Here is a 17,686-nt window from a genome sequence, read left to right as displayed (position 1 = left end):
AGGGCTTCTATTTGAATGTCCCCGCCCCCTCCAGGACGCCGTCCCGCGATTGGCTCTGCCGACCCCTCCCGGGGCTCGCAGTTGCGCGGCCGCCGCGCGGGGGGCAGTTCGCATCACCATGGAGCTGGGGCTCGCGGGCCGCCGGGCGCTGGTCACCGGGGCGGGAAAGGGTGGGCCGGGGCGCAGGGGTGGCGGGGGCGCGGGCCGGCCGGCTGGGGAGTGGCGCCCACGCTGAGCCGCGCTCCCCTCAGGCATCGGGCGCAGCACGGTCCAGGCGCTGCACGCGGCGGGTGCACAGGTGGTGGCAGTGAGCCGGACCCGGGCCGACCTGGACAGCCTGGTCCGCGAGGTAGGGGCCGCCCTGCCCCAGCCCAGGGGGCGGCGGGGACGACGGGCCGGGCGCTGGGGCTGCTCCGCACCCTCTCCCGGGATGAGCTGCCAAGTAGCCGGGAGACTGGCGACGCGCCCCCTGGGCTTAGGAAAAGGCAGCAATGGCTGCTTTGCGGGCCCGGGGCCAGAGGCGCTCTCGCACAGAGCGGAAGTGGACTTGCCGGGGCGGGACCAGGCTCGGGGTCCAAAGCTCTGAGTTGCCCAGTGGCCCAGAGGCCGCGTCAACTACCTCCCCGCTACTCAGCAGCCTGGGATTCTTAGCTTAGGACAGTGGCTGGCCCTTCTGGGACCTCTAGGAAGGGGTCTCTGGCTTCTCTTCCCCCTGTCGGGCTGAAAGGGCACCAGATCCCAGACACCCTTCTTCGTGGGGCAGAGGCCCAGTTGTGCCCCTTTGGGCGTGGAACCTCCGGTGGCTTTGCCCTCCACCATCCAATACACAGTGCCCAGGTGTGGAGCCCGTGTGCGTGGACCTGGGCAACTGGGAGGCCACGGAGCAGGCGCTGGGCAGCGTGGGCCCCGTGGACCTGCTGGTGAACAATGCCGCCGTGGCGCTGCTGCAGCCCTTCCTGGAGGTCACCAAGGAGGCGTGTGACGCGTGAGCCTGCAGGGGTGGCCAAGAGGAGCGCTGCGGGGAGGGCTGTCCCCTGTGACTGCAGCCCTGGTGCCTGACCAGGGTCTGTCCGTCTGCCTCCAGGTCCTTCGATGTAAATCTGCGGGCTGTCCTCCAGGTGTCCCAGGTGAGCTGCCTGCGGAGCGGGAGTGGGACCTCAGGGGTGACACTGCTCCTGCCTTGAGCTCCCTCTGCAATTCCAGATCGTGGCCCGAGGCATGGTTGCTCGGGGAGCCCCAGGGTCCATCGTGAATGTCTCCAGTCAGGCCTCCCAGCGAGCACTGACCCACCACAGCGTCTACTGTGAGCGAGCCCTAGCTGCGTCCCGGTCTCCTGCTCCCTGCCCCCAACCTGTAGCCAGCTCAGGCTCATGTACCCACTTACTTACAGGTACCACCAAGAGTGCTGTGGACATGCTGACCAAGGTGATGGCTCTGGAGCTTGGGCCATACAAGGTGAGCCTACTCGGATGCCTCCTGTCCCCCAGCCCATGTGACCAGGGTGCCCCAGGACCCCTTGTCTGTCCCCATGCAGATCCGTGTGAATGCAGTGAACCCCACAGTGGTGATGACACCCATGGGCCAGGCCAACTGGAGTGACCCCCAGAAGGCCAAGACCATGTTGGACCGAATCCCACTTGGCAGGTTTGCTGGTGAGTCAGTCAGATGCTAGCTGGGAGTTGCACCAGTAGCCCCTGTTACCTGCCCAGGTGAGCTGTGGGAGGGAAAGATGGAGGGCAGAACATCCTTCTCCTGCCCACAGAAGTGGACAATGTGGTGGACACCATCCTCTTCTTACTGAGTGACTGGAGCAGCATGACCACAGGCTCTACCGTGCCAGTCGATGGGGGCTTCCTGGTCACCTGAGCCCTCTACCCGCACACCCTGCTGCTTGCTGAGCCCAGCCCTGCCCACCCCCATCCCTCCAATAAACATGATTCTTTGCCAGCAAGTGCACTGATGGCTCCCGTGCCTGAGATTTCCAGCCCTGGCCAAGTCCCCAACAGTGGCTGGAAGGGGGGGCCCTTCCATAAGGCCGGCTCCTAAGAAGGGTTGTGAAGTTGACCAAGGTTGGCCTTTGGCCCTGTCCAGAAGCCTTTGGGGTGGAAGCAGTGGAGTTCTTTTTTAACCACCAGCTTCTGGGTGTAGTTCTTACTGAACAAATGTCAAACAAGGAAAATATATGTTGGAACTTCATTAAATTTGTCAATGAGGTGAGTGATCTCTGCTGAATCTGATGATAGTTTTTGAATACTGGAAAAACAACACAACCTTTTGTTATTCACAACATACTGAGTACAGACGTGGCACACCTCAATTTAATCGGCACTTCTCCATCTCTTTTAAGTCTAGACAATTAACAATAAATCAAGCTGGCTGTAGAAGCTGCCAGTTTCCACGGTGTAAATACTCCCACTAATTTGATGTCACTGAGGGTGGAGTTGGAGAGAGCAACACAGGTCCCCACCTTTATGTGGAACCCTCACCACACAGATACAGTAAGCAAGACCCTGTAAGCACAGGTAATAGTAACGTACAAAAACAATTAGGAAGTGGTACGTTTTGAGTACTTGTTTTTAATACAGCCAATTTTAAGTTTATGCAGTTCTTAATGGCTGTTTAACAATAGGCTGGCACAATTCCTGGAATTTTTGCAGTTGGATTTGCCAAGCCAGCATGCGCCCGCTCTTCTCTCCACACCATGCTTCTGACCTCTGCACCTCTGTCCCCACAGAGGTGCGGATTCCTTTCCTCCTGCAAACTTGTTGCATCCCCAACTCAGCGTCCCTCAGCACCCCTTGGGGGTGTGGGGAGGCTGCCAGCACAGCCCTGCCCAGGCTCTGTAGGCTCTATGGGCCCTGGCTGCAGATTTCCCCCTACCACACTGCTTGAGCAGAGCCCACCTTACTCCCGTGTGTGCCCCTCCCAGAGGCCCAAAGTCAGCATGATGGGCTGGGGGGCTTCACCCAGAAGGGGGTCAATGCATTTGCTCCCACTTTGATCTGGGTTGCCTCCTCTGGGGACTGAGACAATTCAGTAAACTCTCCTTTTGTCCAGGGCATGGGGTCAGGCTCAGCCCTCTGTACCATGGCTGGGAGGTGGCTGGAGCCAAAGTGCCACAGGGTGGAGGGGCAGGCGGTAAGACAGGCAGGAGGCGTTGGTGGAGAACATTTATTGTATAAAATAAGGGGCTGCCCCATCCAGGACACGTGGACAACCCCCCATCCTCTCCCAGCAGGGAAGCCCACCCTGGGGCTGCCCTGGACCCGCCCCTGCAGCCTGAGGGAGACCCTGCTCCCTCCCAGCCTCCCGGAGGAGCTAGGGAAGGCTGGGGCCTTGCCCCAGAAAGAGGCCGACGGCAGGACGCCCCTGGGCCCGGTGCTGCCCCAGGAGCTGCCGCCTTGTCCCCATGCTTCCCCTCCCCACCCACACCACTCCCCCACGGCGGACTCGGCCCGGGGGCGGGCTGCCCCCCGGAAGGGCGAGCTCTAGAAGACTGAGCATCTCTTGCCCGGCTTCTTCACAGGGGGCGGGCAGAGCACCGCTCGGATGGCCTCGTCAAACACCGTCTTCAGGCCCCGCTGCGTCAGGGCCGAGCACTCCAGGTACTTGACTGAGCCTGGGAGCAGCGGGGGAGGGGCGGTGAGGAGGGGGTGGGGCCAGCAGGGGGCGCTCCAGACAGGCCAGTGGGCGGGCTCACCGATCTCCCGGGCCATGGCCAGGCCTTGAGGGTAAGTGATGGGTGCCAGCTTCTTGTCCCGCAGCCGCTCGATGGTGTCCTTGTCGTCACGGAGGTCCAACTTGGTGCCCACCAGGAGGATGGGCGTGTGGGGGCAGTGGTGTCGAACCTCTGGGTACCACTGTGAGGATGGAAGCTCCGACCCTTGTGACTGTACCTCCTGGGGGCTTCTCCCCCGGCCTGGCCCAGAGCAGGCCACGGCTCCCGAGGGCCTTCCTCGCACAGCTAGACGCACATAGCCCTTCCTGCCTCACCACTGGGTTTGGTGGAGAAACGAGCAAGGAAAACAGTGCCCAGCCAGGAAGCTCCAAGGCCTCACAGGCCTCCAAGTCAGGGCCTTGCCCTTCTTTGAGGGCCTCGCTGCCACCTCTACCCCGGCCCTGCCCCCTCAGCACTCTTTGGGCCACCTTCTGACCCCATGCCAAGCAGAACAGGCACCCCTCGGCCCCCACAGGCCAAGTTGCACAAGGCAGGCAGGAGATCCCTGTGCTGTCTGGGCAGGTCGGCTGGGCAGCCCCCTCCCGCACACAGAGCCCCTCCAGCCCTGCCCTACCTTGGCTCGAACATTCTCAAAAGAGGCTGGGCTCACCAGGGAGAAGCAGATCAGGAAGACGTCCTTGAGAGAAGGGGGCCCAGGCGGCAGTGGTCAAGGAGGCTGCAGAAGGCCCCCGTGCCCCTGACATCAGGGCTCAGGGACCCACCCCAGCCACCCAGCTCTGGGGGCTGGCTCTGCCGTCACCTACAGTTTGTGGGTAGGAGAGTGGCCGCAGACGGTCGTAGTCCTCCTGCCCAGCGGTGTCCCACAGCCCCAGGTTGACTGGCTTCCCGTCCACCATCACGTTGGCAGAGTAGTTATCGAAACTGCAGGGGCAGAGCAGGGAGGCCGGCCGGGCTCGGACCCTCAGGCCTGCGCGGCCTGGAGCTCTGGCAGCACCTCAGCCCCACTCCAGAAGCCCAGGCCAGGGCCACCTGGGCCTGACCCCCAAGCCCAGGCGAGTCCCATGCACAGGAGCCCAGGCCCACCCCTGGGAGGACCACCTGCCCAGCCCGCTCACACGGTGGGGATGTACTCTCCCGGGAAGGCATTGGTCGTGTAACTGATGAGCAGGCAGGTCTTTCCCACGGCGCTGTGGACAGAGGGCGAGCACACGGTGCTCCCTGGCTGCACCTCGGCTCTCTGCCCAGCAAGGACAGCCCCCTCCCACGGGGCCACACATTAGAGGTCCCAGTCCCGCGGATCCACAGCGACCTAAGGCTGGAGTAGGAAGACCAAGGCAGGCGGCCTCCGGGGGACAGAGAAGGGGTGCAGGGTGGCACCCGGGAGAGTGGGGCTAAGGTCTTAGCACAGGTGAGAGACCCGGCCCCACACACCCGGAGGCCAGGCAGCGGCGGGCGGGGGCTTGGGCAGCATCAGGTGGGCCTGGGGGAGGCCCACGCCCCGGGGCCAGCCAGGACCCCGCCCCACCCCGCCTTCCCGCCCTTGCCCAGCCCCGCAACGCCCGCGACCGGACCACGGGGCTGAGGGGTCGTCGGGAGTTTGGGAGCCGCCTGGCAGGTGCCCCGCACCCCTCCCGTTTGTGCGCGTCGCCTCCTCCGCCCCGGCCGCGCCCTGGCGCCGCGTGCCCCGCCCGGGTCCCCGGAGCCGCTCCCTGCCCACCACTGCCTCCGCGCCGCGCACTCACCCGTCGCCGACCACCACGCATTTGATGGCCTGCATGGGCGCAGGCCAGGCGGGCGGGCGCGGCCGCGAGCCGAGCTGCGGAGAAATGCCCGGCGCCGCAGCGACCGCGGACCCGAGCCGAGCGCCGAGCCGAGCGGCCGGAGACAGCCGAGCGCCGCCGAGCGCCGGACGCGGAGACAGCCGAGCGCGGCGGGCGGGGGGCGCGGGCCTGGGCGACGCCGCCGCGCCTAACGCAGGTCGGGCGGGGCGGGGACACCGGGTGCCTGGACCGGAGCGGAGGGCCTGGGGCAGGGAAGGTGGGAGGCGGCGGGAGCGGGAGCGCGCACTAGGTGATCTGCGCGCACGTGTCCTTCCGGGAGCGCATCCCTGGGCCCGCCCTCCAACCAGAGGCAGCTGGTGTTTGCAGTCCCAGAACCCCGCCTGGGTGGCAGCGCCGCCGGCCGGCCCTGCTGCGGGCAGCAGTCAGTCGGGAGGGGCCACTCAGCCACCCCCCGGACGGTCTTTGCTGCAGGGTGCGGGTGGAGGGTCTCCCATCCCGACTGAAAATAAGGGCTGATGTGGGAGAAAAGGACCAGGCCCAAAATGGATCACAAAGTACACATGTTCTGTATTTCCGAACGCCCTAGGGAACGCTGCCCAAGGCCGCGTGGTGCCGGGACTGCTCAGGCTCCCGCAAACAGCCTTCTGTCACCAGCACCACCACTCCCTGGGCCAGGCAATGCCCACGCCATCCCCTTGGCCGGTCAGACTGCCCACCCAGTGGTGGCGAGCTGCAGAGTTCCCACTTGCCAGTCCATCTTGGCACTGATTTTCCAGCTGAAGACCCTGCATCAGTAGCGTGGACCTGCCTGATGTCCTGTCCCTTGAGAGGAATGGACAGCAGAGCTGGAACCCAGATGTGGGCAGATGCCACCTGCCTGCAGCTCTTATGGTCTCCCTGCCTCCCCTCACTTTTGGGGGCTCAGGGCCCTGAGGGGGGAGCCCTGCACGTAGGCCAGAACAGCATTTTGCAGGAAGACGGCCCTCTGGGCCTCCTCGTCGCGGATCCTGGCGATCTCAGCTTCCTTAAGCCGAAGCTTCTCCCGAAGGGAGGCGTTCTCGCTTTCCCTGTCCAGCAGCGCCTCCCGGTGGTCACTCGCGATCACTGCAGGGGAGAAAGCGCAATGAAGAGGGGGTGCACGGCGCCGCCTCCACCTGGGGGCCTTGACAGAGGCCAGCAGGAGGGCAGAGGGGCCTCGCGGCCTTGCGCCACTGCCCCGGATGCAGCCACACTCGGCAGCTCTCGGGGCTGGGACCTAGACTCAGCTCAGCTCTCGGGCCCAGCCACCTGCTGGGCGGGCCGGGGGCCGCTCTGGCCGCTCACCTTTCAGCTGGCGCTCCAGGGCCGCCGCCTTCTCTTTCAGCGCCTCCAGGGCTGTCAGTTCGGCCTGCAGGCGGCCGTTCTGTTCCTGCAGCTCCACCCGCACCCTGGCCACCTCAGCCACCTTTTCTTGGTCCTTGTTGCTCAGCTCCTATCAGGCACAGGGGTGAGGCGGCAGCTGGGCACCAAGGGCACCCCTGGGAGCCTTTGAAGTCGGACCTACCTGATGCAGCTCCTCCAGGCGCCTCTGCAGGCCCTCCACCTGCAGGCTGAGCTGGCCAGCCCGGGCCTGCGCATCAGCCACCGACTGCTTCTGCTGCAGGCAGGTGCTCTGAGCCTCGTCCCGCGCCTGCGCCAGCAGCCGCAGCTTCTCCTCCAGGTGGGCCAGGCGCTGCTGCTGCGGGCACCAGAGGGGGGCTGCTGGGCCCGGGGGGCTTTAAGGCTAGCTTGCTGCCTCCTGGCATACAACGCGGGGCTCACATGTGAAGTGAACCCCTGCTCAGCCCAGGGGGAGCTTTTATTTGCAATATGGAAACCGCTTTGTCGCTCGTTATTCTGTATATTGTTCTGAATAGGCCCGACCTGAACGAAGCTCTGGGGAGCGCCTTTCCTGGGCTCCCCATCCCCACGCTGACTCCATCGTGCCTCTGCTCCCCACCCTCAGCCGCACAGTCACAGGCGGCACGGATGGGCCAAACCCCTTGCCCTGCCTTGGGAAAGGGTGACAGCTGCTCTGTGGGGTGGAAGGTGGTGGTGCTGATGGGACGAAGGACCTGCTCTGACTCTCCCACATTCCCTGTACCCCTGGAGCTCTGCCTACACAGAGCCAGGAGACAGCCCTGCTCTCACCACGCCAGTCCTGCAGGCTGTGCCATCCGGGCAGCTCATGCCCAGCCTCCGCCCTCCCTCCCTGGTGGACACTGCAAGCAGTGGGCCCCACCCCTCCAGTGGCACAGCTGTGAGCTCACCTCCTCCATCCGCACTTGGCTCTTGGCCTTGATGAGCTCCTCCTCGGCCTGGCTGCGCTCGCCAAGTGCTGCGGCCTTTGCTTGGCTCAGCTCCTGCATGGCGACAGCGACCCACTGGGCATCCCTGCTGGCCCCAGCCAGCTGCTGGGCCAGGGGGCATCCTCCCACCAGCCTCCAGAGACTCTGCTCACCAGGCTAAGGGAGCCCACATCCCCTCCTCCTTGGTGAGCGGGACCCGAGGCTCTGCGACCACAGGAGGGATACCTGGGGAGGGCCGGGCCCGATACCCAGCGGAGCCTGGGTGCTCACCTCCTCCAGGGACAGCCTCGAGGCCTCCAGCCTCTGCACCCGCTCCTGCATGGCCCTCTCACTCTCCTCCAGGTGGCGAGTCATGTGCTCCACCTGTCCAGGGCCAGCAAGGAGGTGGGGCTGGCAGGCTGGCTCCCCAGCCTTCCCCAGCAGGACCCCCGACCCGGGCAGGCAGGAAAATCTCGGAACCCTTCTGTGAATGGGCTGCCCTAAGTGCCCCATGTGGCACGGAACACACAGCAGTCTGCGTTGTGGTGTGGTCCCAGCATGGTCAGGGGCCCTTCTAGAACCTGGTCAGAAGTTTCTGGGTCCGAAGTCAGCCAGGAAAGGCAAAGAACTGTCACCCAGCCCCTCAAGGTTGTCGAGGGGAGCCCGGCCAGGGGAGTGCTTTGGGGACACCACTGCAACCCTGGGGGTGGGCAGTGGGGAGAGCAGGAGCCGAACGATGCAACTGATGAGGCACCTCCTTGAGGCGCAGGCGCTCCGAGTCCTCCAGGCTCTGCCGGGACCTCTTCTTCTCCAGCTCCAGGCGCTCTGGAAGCCCAGGGGAAGAGCATGGGTGGGACTCCCTTAGGGGTTCCCTCATTCCCAGGACTTGCCATCCTGCCTGTGCCTGGCGCTCCCGCCTCCAGGCCCCTCAGCAGCAGGCCTGCATGTGCCCACCCTCCGCCTGGACAGCCCGCATCTTCAGCTCGGCCGACGTGTCGGTCAGCTCCTGCCTGGTCAGGAACAGCTGCTCCTGCTGAGTCTTCACCTTCCGCTCCAGTCCGTCCACCTGGAAAGCAGACCCCACGGAGGGAAGCCTTGCCCCCGAGCTCCCAGGGAGGCCTGGCTCCACACCCCCATACCTGGTTCTGCAGGAGCAGGTTCTTTTCGTTGGCAGCAGACAAGTCTCTGAAGAGCTTAGCCTCCCGCTCTGCAGCTTCCTGGGGGTGAGACAGGGCAAGTGCCCTCTGGTCACCCACTGCCCAGCAGCAGGTGCCAACCCTACACACCGCCAGCCTGTCCATCCGTGCCTACCTGCTGCTCTCGCCTGTGCTCCTTTGCCTGCCTCTGTGCCAGGCCCCGCAGCTCCTGCTCTGTGGTGGCCAGGAGCTCGCCCAGGTCCCTGGCCTTCTGCTCAGACAGAGCCAGGGCAGCCTCAGCCATCTGCAGCCTGAAAGGAGGGAAGGGCCAGCCCCACCCAAGCCCCACCTCAAGCCTTAGGCTCTCACTACCACCAGGCTGCTATTCACCCTAGCAAGTGTGTGCCTCCTCTGAAAGCCTTCCTGGGTTACCACTCCCGCCACTTCCCTCTGCTTGGTACACTGTGGGCTCAGGTCCTTGTCTGCACCACCTGCCTCTGCTCGTGGGCATGTCTCCAAAGTATTCTGAAGTGGCTCCCCCCACCCCCAGCCCTCCCGCCTGCCCTTTGCCCCTGCTTACTTGGCCTTGAGGGCATTGATGATGGAGTGCCTCTCATTCAAGGCTTCCTGCAGCTGCCCCATGCGTGCTGCTGATGCCCTGTGGGCAGAAAGGAGGGTCCAAGAAACCCAAACCTCAGAGCATCCAGGCTCCTTTGGGCCCAGTGCAGCTGTTATCCTTAATGCCCTGACAGTATGCTGGGCCCTGGGCCAAGGAAGTGCTCTGTGGCCCCAGCCCTCCAGCCAACCTCCTTGAGAAGCACATGCTTCAACTTACCCACGGGCAGGTAACAAGGCCCCTGTGAAGTTACCACTGAGGCCGCAGGCAGGATCTGAACCTGGGCACCTCCCCTGGGCCCGTTCTGCTTCCTACAGTCCTAGGGCTGAGCTTACCTGCTGCTCCTGGCCATCTCTTCTCGCTGCTTATCGATGGTTTCCATCAAGCCCAGAAACTGGGGACAGAACCAGACGGAGGCTTGTCAGGGCCTCGGGCCTGCCCACTCCCCCAGGTCAGGCAGGAAGGAGAGGAGACCTAACCCACCGAGGTAGCAAAAGGGCAAAGGGCTCAGCCTCCTCCAAAGGCAGGACAGCTCCGGCACAGGGAGGCCCCATGAAAGCCCACCTACTGCCCCACTAGGCCAGGGGTCAGACCAGGAGGTGCCTCTCGGGCCTGGGTACTGGCGGCTCTGAGACCCAAGTGCCCAGAGGAAGGGAAGATGGCCACAGCACAGAGGCCAAGGGGGACCCTTCATCTATGCAGCCAGGGCAGGGCCTGGGTCCGAGGCGGTGCCATCCTCACCTGCTTGGACTTCTCTTCCCGGAGGCACCGCACCTCCTTGCTGAGCGTGTGCGTGCGGGCCTGGTTCTCCTGCTGAGCGGCCTGCCGCTCCTGGCTGTGATCCATGGCTCGCTCTGTTGGGAGGAGCCAAATTGCCCACCAGGCCCCCGGGTGGGTTAAGTGGTGTCACACTAGCGGGTGAAGAGCTTCAGCAGAGGTGGGGGCAACAGTGGGGCCAGGAGACCCAGTGCACAGGGAGAGGGGCAGGGGAGGCCGCTCCACTGCCACAAGGGGCGAGTGCCATCCCAAAGGTCAGGAACCACAGTTTGACTTTGAAAAGGTGAATGCTGTGCTCAGCTTGTGCTCTGAAAAGACCCAGGAAGCATTTGGAGAGGGGCCAGCCGGAAGTGGCCCTGGCATCAGAGGTGATTACAGCAGCTGGGGCGACTTGGGGGCAGGACCAAGAACCAAGAACGAAGGGGACCCCATGGCCGGGCAAGGAGCCCCCAGGGGCAGCAGAGTGTTCAGCCAGGCCCGGGGCTGAAGTGCTGGGATCACCTCAGGTGACCGCAGAGGCCCTGGACCCGCACAGGCAGCTCAGGCCGGGTGGCCCTGCTCCTAGACGGCGTACATGCTCAGACACAGACTTGGGACCGAGGTGGTGATGGGGGGAAATGCCAAGAAGCCCCCCCCCCAGCTACGGCAAGGCCCTGAGCCCAACTGCCTTGGGTTCCTCATCTGTGAAACTGATGTCCCTCCTCACCTCACGAGATCTGAGAACCAGGACAACACACAAGGGTATGCTTGGAGTGGCTGTAGGCAGTGAGTGAGTGGTACTTGAATCACTGCCAACTCTTTCTATGGCACCTTCCCTGTCCTGTTTTTAATTTAGACTGTCATGAGATGCTTATGTGTCAGGAGCCCTGAGCCACCCCTCCTCAGTGGCTGGGCCTGTCAAGGAAATCAGCTTCATGCCCTGCTCCAAATGGTGCGGACTGCTGGCAGCCCCATGCGCCCGTACCCGCAGCTCTGAGGACGTCGCTGGGGATGCTGTTCCCTGCCAGCTCCAGCCTCCAGAGGGTTCTGTTGCAGGGGAGGCAGTTCACCAGAGCCCGGCCTCCCAGGAGGCCCACGTTGTTCCAGCGCAGGTCTGAAAGGAAACCTGTTGTCACCAGGTGGAATGCACCTCGGGGGGGCTGGCTCCTTTTCAGGGAGAATATTCCGTGATTACCGCCGGAGCAGGAGCCCAGCACAGGTGGCCCTCCTCCCCACCCCACAGCCCTGCTTCAGCAGGACGGAGGACCCAGGGGGAGACGACCAGTGCAGGGCTGGGGGTCTTCACCCAGCTGCTGGAGGGTGGCGTTGCTCTTCAGGGCCAGGGCCAGCTCCGCAGCACCCTTGTGGCTGATCTGGTTGTTGCGGAGGTCCAGCTGCCGCAGGGCGCTATTGACTGCCAGGGCCCCACAGAAGGCGGCAAAAGCGTCTTCCCACGCACCCAGGTTGTTCCACTCCAGGGTGAGGCTGCGGGGAGGGTGAACGTGAGGTGCGTGGCTCCGAGGCACACCCACTCTCCCACAGTCCAGGGGGCTTGAGCAAGGGCACAGGCTCAGGAGTCTCTGGCAGGAAGGCTGGAGCCACGTGAGTAACAAAGACCCTCCTACGCCCCCCAGATCCCACCTCTTGTTTCAGGGCAACAAGACCACACAGACCACTGGCCTGACAGTGAACTCTCTCAGACTGCAAAAGTGTGTCCTCTGGGGCCAACCCCGAACCATGCAGAGAGAGGGGCTGGGGGACAGGGCCGAGACCACCTCACTTCTGAATGCACTTGTTCTGTCGGAGGAGTCTTCCCAGAGCTTCAGCCCCGGCAGCATGAAGGTTATTGCCCTAAGACAAGAACAGGTGGTCCAGTCACTCCCTGCTGTCCCAGGCTGGCCTTTGGAAACCGCGTGCACACCCACAGGGGCCTGGGCAGTGAACAGAGCCAGGGATGAGCGCTGGGCACAGGGCACAGCTGCTCTCTGATCCTGCCTTCCCTGAATGTAGTGGGCTTGTTCCATTGGCTCCTGTGAACTCTCTGGAACTCAGGTTCTTGCCTTCATACATGCATGAATCAGGCCATCGGAAAAGGGCTGAGTCCCGCTACCAGAGTGCTTACAGACACTGTCTCTGGCTTTCTCAGACTCCAGGTTGCTGGCAGACCTGAGTCTTCCCCTTCTACTTCTGCTTTCAGGTTAGCACACCAAGTGCAGATCTACTCACTTTCAGATCTAGAAGCCGCACGACGGCGTTGGCACACAGCCCCTGGAGCAGCAGTGCGGCCCCTGTAAGTGGATAGAGCGGTCACTCTCTGCCCCCCCTGGCGCCCTGAGCCCCTCTCTGTGGGCTCCATCTTGGGGCAGCTCCCCAGATGGAGGAGAGGGACCACTGGGTAGTTCCCACCCATCAGGGTCCATGCCCAAAATGAGTCGCTCCACTCTCCCACGTCAGGTCTGAAACGTCTGCAACGTCTGCCTGCTGCAGAGCCAGCCGCTGACCCTCATGGGTCACGCTGGTGATCTCCTATAAGCCAGGGACGTTAAGGCTTCTCCACCACGAACAGAAACGGCTCTCTGATCCCGAACTTTAGGAAGAGACGATGCTGCTCACTTCAGCCACAGTACAGAGGAGGAGAAGCCTCATACAGGAGAGACAGCAAGGGCTGAGTTCTCTGCTGGAGGCTGCCAGGACTGTCGCAGGCCGGGCACGCGCAGCAAAGGAGCAGCAGGACAAACAAGGTGAGGCGAGGCCACCCCGAGGCAAAGGGCTTGACCCCAACCCCAACTCTGACTCTGCAGGGGCTGCCCTGGCCCCATCCGCCCTCTCGTGCCCACCTTCCTCACTCAGCATGCAGTCACTCAGGACAAGCTCCGTCAGCAGCGTCTCCTTCTGCAGCAGCTTGCCCAGGGCCCTGCAGGTGTCCACTGTCAGGCTCTGAGTGGCCAGGTCCAGCCGGCCCCGCGGCAGCTGGTGTAGCTGCTGCAAGACGGCCTCCTGGGGCTCGGCCCCACCCTCCTTGCACAGCCGGCTGTAGGAGCGCCGGAGCTCCTCCATGCCCCCAGGGCGCTGGTGGGCTTCCCCGGCGCGCTCCTGGGACAGGCCTCGCCCTGGGCAGCTGCGGCCCCGCCACCCGGCCCCTCTCCCTGCGGTCAGTGGGCAGTGCCCCTCTCCTGAGGGGGTCCCCCAGCACTCCGTGTGGCACAAGCACCCCTAAGTCCTCAGCAGCTGAGGAACGAGTAACAAATGTTGACTTGTTTCCACAGAGAGGCCCCGGGCGGGCGGGTGGCCGCTCGAGCAGAGGCGGGGAGGTGGGGGGTTGTGGAGGCCTCCCTCTGGTACGGGGCTCCCGCGGCGGGGGCTGTCCGGGCGTCGCGCGCACCCCAGGACCCAGCCCCAGCCTTCGCGCAGCGGACCCTCCCTCACGCGCGGGCGTGAGTGCCAGCCGCCTCCGCGATGCCTCGTATCCAGGAAGAGCGGGGAGCGCCGGGAAGGGCGGGCGGAAATTACAACTCCCAGGAGGCTTTGGGGCGCTCGCAGCGGGCCAATGAAAGCGAAGGGGCGGTGCATACTGCGGGCTGTTAAGCCTGTGGAGCCGAGGCCGCGCGCTCCGGGCTCTTTGGGGCGGGGAGGGGCGGGGCCAACGAGGGCGCGCTCCAGACCGATTGGCTAGGGACTCGGGGGGCGGGGCTTCTGATGGCGCGCTCCGGGCCTTTCGGGGCGGTGCGGGGGCAGTGCTGAGGAGGGTGCCCGTCGCACCGACAGTCATGGAAGAAACCGGTGGCGGATTCCGGAAAGTGAGGGCAGTCTGGCGGCGGGGCGGAGGCGAGGGACTGGCGAGGCAGGGGGCGGGGGGAGAGGGTTTGGCTGGGCAGGGGTCCGGAGGCCGGGGCCGAGGCTGGCGGGCCTCAGGCGGGGCCTTCTAGGGTGGGTCCATTACCAAAATCCAGCCTCCGTGGTGGGGGCGCCAGCAGAAGGTCGGTAGGCAAGAGGGCAAGAGTCTGCAGAGAGCTGGCCGAGCGGGGCCGGCACGGCAGACGTGCGGGGTGCTCAGGGGCGCGGCCAGGCGTCCCCTAAAGCCCTAGCATGGAATGCAGTTCAGCCCGGCTCTCTGCTAGCCACAGCGCCTGCACATTCCAAATCCTCCCTTTGTCCTGGTCCCCGGCGCGCGAGCCAAGCGCTAGCACCTGCCTTACGTAGGGTGTGTGCACGGCTCTTCAAGTGCTCTTTTAGTAGTAACCCCCCTGACGCAGTCCAGGCACCGCTGCGTGCACTTTCCGTAGCCAAACCATCTAACGCGCGGCCACCTTAGCACCAGGAGGCGGGTACTAGTACTGTCCCCACGTGGGGAAGCGAGCCAACTGACGCCCGAGCCCCGCCCTTTCCCCTGTGCCTGGCAAGTGCTGCTGGCTCCCCGCTCCTGCAGGCTCAGTGGTTTCCGAGTCTCCCTTTGATGCTCTGCCCTAAGGTTAGGGGGCACTGAGCCCTTGACATCAGGTAAGTGCCAAGGAGGGCCTGTGGGCCTTTGTGACTGGGGAGGGAGGAAGGAAGGGTCTGACCCTCATGAGCTAGCTCTTCCTTGTCCCGCCAGTCTCTGGTGGGGGGTCTCAGCCTTGCAGAGGCACAGGGGACCTCTGCTTGGTTCACCTTCTGCTTTAGCCTCTTTTTCACCCTGGGGTCGTGGCTCTGCCCTGGCCCAGAAGGGCTCAATAATCTCAAAGGGAAAGTCGGTGAGGCTGGCCTGACCTAGCAGGGTAGCTGTGAGAATCCCACTGCAATAGCCGGAGAGGGGGAGCCCCAGGCTTGGGCTCCATCATGCTGACCTGGAGACTCCGGAGTCCTCACCCTGAGAGGTCTAGCCAGAGCCGCGGTCGTGGTGACAGGGAGGCAGGGGACTGTGGCTCCCACACACAGAGGGGCACTGAATGCATGTAGGCCCCAACCTGCCCTCTGTGACTCTGCATCCCTCGTTAGGGAGCCGTCACTCCCTGCTGGTGCTGGCCCCTCGGTTGTGGCAAGAGCCCTGTGCAGCAACCCCCATCCCCACCCCCGCACCACCACCATCGGATGCTGGTTGACTTAGCTCTTCCTGGGGGGTCCAGAAGCAAATCGGACAGTAGAGCCTTGTGGGCCTTTCCTGGAACCTCGTAAGCAGCGAGGACCAGCAGGTGGCGCCAAGCACGCACGGTCTCTGCTGGGAGGACAAGGCCGCAGAGGCAGCTTCGCTTCCTTGTTGGCGGCTGCCGAGTTCGTGCCTTATGAGCCCGGCCCCGTGGCCGGCCTGCTGCTCCCCTCTGCTCTGCTCTAGGCCCTGCCGAGCTCTGTCGGGCGAGGCTAAGGCTGGAGGCCAGGCTGGTCCCTCGCGCGCCTTCCCTGCACGACACCATTTCTGAGTTTCTGGTTGCTGCCGCCCTCCTGCCTCTCACCGCCTCTGAGGGCTGGCCCTGCGCCCGTGTGCCACCTTCCAGATCATCACCATCTCAACCTCTCTCGGATCCAGCACCCACCTGCTCACCCTGCTTGGGCACCTCGCATTTCCCACCCTCAGCACTTCCCACACCTAGCACCCGGAGCAGAGCCCACCTCCCAAGAGTGGTGCCATCCTTTGGTGGCTCAAGCCCCCAGCTTGGAGCCTGGGCCTGGACCCACCTTTTCCCGTCTCTGTCTCCTACCATCCACCCATCCATGGAGCAGACGGGCCTGCCCATCTCTGTGGTTCCCACAGCACCTATGGGTTCCAGAAGATTCCCTTCAGTGCCATGTCATAGGTTTCAGGGAGGGCCCACAGGTGGAGCTGACCTGTGCCCAGAGCAGGAACTGGCACGTGGTGGTGGTGGTGTGGACAGACCTGCAAATAGGACCATCATGGGAGCAGCCCCCTCCAGCCCCTCACGGGGAGAACACCTGGACCCTGGGGGTGGGAATGGTCTGCCCTGGATCCCACCGGCACTGGAGCCCCAGGGCAGTGGACTGCCACCTGGGCTGTTCCCACCTGTCTGCCACACAACCACAGGGAAGTTTCTCCCCACCACCCAGTCCCATCCAGAACTAAATGCCTAAGGAGTCTGCAGTCAGCAGGGTGGGGTCCTAGGCCACTGATGCCCCCTTTGTCCCCCAGGAACTAGTGAGGAGGCTACTGCACCTGCACTTTGAGGACGCCAAGACCAGAGGTTTGTGAGCACTGGATGTGGGGGAGGCTGGGGGTCACCCACGCAAGGGTGAACCAGGTCAGAGGTGCTGAGGAAGAACATCGGGGTGCTGGTAGGTCCGGCCAGGGGAGGGCGCGGCCCCCTAACCTGCTCCCTCCACCTTGCAGTCAGCGGGGATGCGCTGCAGCTGGTGACGGAGTTGCTCAAGATCTTCGTTGTGGGTGAGCTGAGGGACCCCAGCAGTGTCCTCTTGTGTCTGACCCAGGCTCATCCAGACCGTTTGTGACCCGCTTTGCCTTCTGTTCTTCAGTTGGGAAACCAAGACACATTTTCCCATTCTCTCACGAGCACCTAAGCCCTTTGCCACTGGAAAGCTGTCTCATGGGCCATGACCTTGGTTCTCTGAGCTGGCAGCTAGCATGGGTGGGGGAGTTCAAGCCCCCGCAGCCTTCGCCTCTCACTTCCCTCTTCGCCACGGCAGAAGCAGCCATCCGGGGCGTCCGGCAGGCCCAGGCAGAGGACCTAGCCCGTGTGGACGTGGACCAGCTGGAGAAGGTGCTGCCGCAGCTGGTAGGGTCTGCTCTGCGGCCTCGGCATCCCATCCCACTCCACCCTCCCGGGGAGATGGCCTGCTGCGCCGGGGGATGGGGGTGGGCTGGTGCCCATGAGGCTCTGAGCACCCCTCTCCCTCACAGCTTCTGGATTTCTAGGTGTTTCCACTCTTGCTGCAACCACCTGCCCAGGCCACAGCCAGTCCCCGTGTCCGCACTGTCTCCTGGGGCCTTGGGCTTAGGGGGAAGGAGTTGTACGTCTTGAGCCTCTCCTCCAGCCCCGAAGGCCAGGCCGGCTCCCAGCAGACGCTCTGCCCTGCTGATGGCTGGACACAGGTGGGGGGAACTGAGGGGTGGGGTCTGGTGTGGGAGAAGCACTGGTACCATGCCCGCTGCCCGAGCAGGTGGCCCATCTCCTACAGGCGGAGCTGCGCAGCTTGCCACCCCAACGTCAAAGCTGCTGTATAACCTTTGAACCGTTGGTTGTTCCCCTAAGATGCTTTCCTGAACCATAAATTTGTTCTCACAGAGCAACACCAATAAATCAAAGCTGCCTCTCCCAAGCACAGCCTCCTCACTGCCATTAATCACCCAAAGCCAAGTTGCTTCAAAGCCTACCGGCCCCCTCGATCCATTGCAGCAGGACAAAGCTCAGCCAGAAATCAGAGTAACAAGCTGCATGTGAGGGTCCCCTGCGCTGCCTCGAGGCTGG

General features: G+C 63.9%; 4 protein-coding genes across 21 annotated transcripts; 2 read left to right on the top strand and 2 right to left on the bottom strand.

Annotated features, from left to right (window-relative positions):
* Window positions 1-1,956, top strand: DCXR (dicarbonyl and L-xylulose reductase). Of its 3 annotated transcripts, none has more exons than XR_008997516.1 (8): window positions 1-151; window positions 252-349; window positions 831-974; window positions 1,085-1,127; window positions 1,204-1,303; window positions 1,391-1,455; window positions 1,535-1,652; window positions 1,763-1,956. XR_008997516.1 is itself a non-coding variant. In XM_036910671.2 (8 exons), exons 1-8 carry the CDS (start codon window positions 16-18, stop codon window positions 1,864-1,866), a joined length of 819 nt encoding a protein of 272 aa, XP_036766566.2. In that variant the 5' UTR covers window positions 1-15; the 3' UTR covers window positions 1,867-1,956. The 3 variants fall into 3 exon arrangements, 2 of the variants coding, with proteins under 2 accessions (XP_036766566.2, XP_036766567.2); XM_036910671.2 differs by having other exon boundaries at window positions 831-985; XM_036910672.2 differs by having other exon boundaries at window positions 26-170; window positions 831-985.
* Window positions 1,957-3,159: 1,203 nt separating this feature from the next.
* On the bottom strand, window positions 3,160-5,763 carry RAC3 (Rac family small GTPase 3). 3 transcript variants are annotated; one of them, XM_036910685.2, is made up of 6 exons: window positions 5,422-5,763; window positions 4,778-4,866; window positions 4,483-4,600; window positions 4,293-4,355; window positions 3,701-3,860; window positions 3,160-3,619 (listed from the first exon to the last, which is right to left on the bottom strand). In XM_036910685.2, the coding sequence occupies exons 1-6, from the start codon at window positions 5,440-5,442 to the stop codon at window positions 3,489-3,491; spliced, it is 582 nt and encodes a 193-aa protein (XP_036766580.1). In that variant the 5' UTR covers window positions 5,443-5,763; the 3' UTR covers window positions 3,160-3,488. The 3 variants fall into 3 exon arrangements, with proteins under 3 accessions (XP_036766580.1, XP_036766582.1, XP_036766581.1); XM_036910687.2 differs by having other exon boundaries at window positions 3,697-3,860; window positions 4,795-4,866; XM_036910686.2 differs by having other exon boundaries at window positions 4,795-4,866.
* Window positions 5,764-6,003: 240 nt separating this feature from the next.
* On the bottom strand, window positions 6,004-13,759 carry LRRC45 (leucine rich repeat containing 45). Of its 4 annotated transcripts, XM_036910661.2 has the most exons (17): window positions 13,112-13,754; window positions 12,501-12,562; window positions 12,055-12,125; window positions 11,581-11,759; window positions 11,260-11,388; window positions 10,260-10,372; window positions 9,854-9,912; window positions 9,483-9,560; window positions 9,078-9,213; window positions 8,906-8,983; window positions 8,721-8,832; window positions 8,521-8,591; window positions 8,058-8,150; window positions 7,749-7,841; window positions 7,004-7,177; window positions 6,784-6,931; window positions 6,004-6,564 (listed from the first exon to the last, which is right to left on the bottom strand). In XM_036910661.2, the coding sequence occupies exons 1-17, from the start codon at window positions 13,329-13,331 to the stop codon at window positions 6,368-6,370; spliced, it is 2,013 nt and encodes a 670-aa protein (XP_036766556.2). In that variant the 5' UTR covers window positions 13,332-13,754; the 3' UTR covers window positions 6,004-6,367. The 4 variants fall into 4 exon arrangements, with proteins under 4 accessions (XP_036766556.2, XP_036766555.2, XP_036766554.2 ...); XM_036910660.2 differs by having other exon boundaries at window positions 7,004-7,174; window positions 8,721-8,983; window positions 9,078-9,173; window positions 13,112-13,756; XM_036910659.2 differs by having other exon boundaries at window positions 8,721-8,983; window positions 9,078-9,173; window positions 13,112-13,755.
* A 202-nt stretch (window positions 13,760-13,961) lies between these two features.
* Window positions 13,962-17,537, top strand: CENPX (centromere protein X). Of its 11 annotated transcripts, none has more exons than XM_036910681.2 (6): window positions 14,836-15,421; window positions 15,969-16,128; window positions 16,393-16,444; window positions 16,591-16,644; window positions 16,908-16,993; window positions 17,119-17,366. In XM_036910681.2, the coding sequence occupies exons 1-6, from the start codon at window positions 15,342-15,344 to the stop codon at window positions 17,131-17,133; spliced, it is 447 nt and encodes a 148-aa protein (XP_036766576.2). In that variant the 5' UTR covers window positions 14,836-15,341; the 3' UTR covers window positions 17,134-17,366. The 11 variants fall into 11 exon arrangements, with proteins under 11 accessions (XP_036766573.2, XP_036766572.2, XP_036766577.1 ...); XM_036910675.2 differs by having other exon boundaries at window positions 14,842-15,421; window positions 17,134-17,537; XM_036910674.2 differs by having other exon boundaries at window positions 15,327-15,421; window positions 16,905-16,993; window positions 17,134-17,537.
* Window positions 17,538-17,686: the final 149 nt, after the last annotated feature.

This window comes from Manis pentadactyla, chromosome 4, assembly GCF_030020395.1.
Source record: "Manis pentadactyla isolate mManPen7 chromosome 4, mManPen7.hap1, whole genome shotgun sequence".
NCBI lineage: Eukaryota > Metazoa > Chordata > Mammalia > Pholidota > Manidae > Manis > Manis pentadactyla.
Note: the sequence above shows the minus strand (reverse complement) of the source record. Positions and strands in the feature narration are given on the sequence as shown.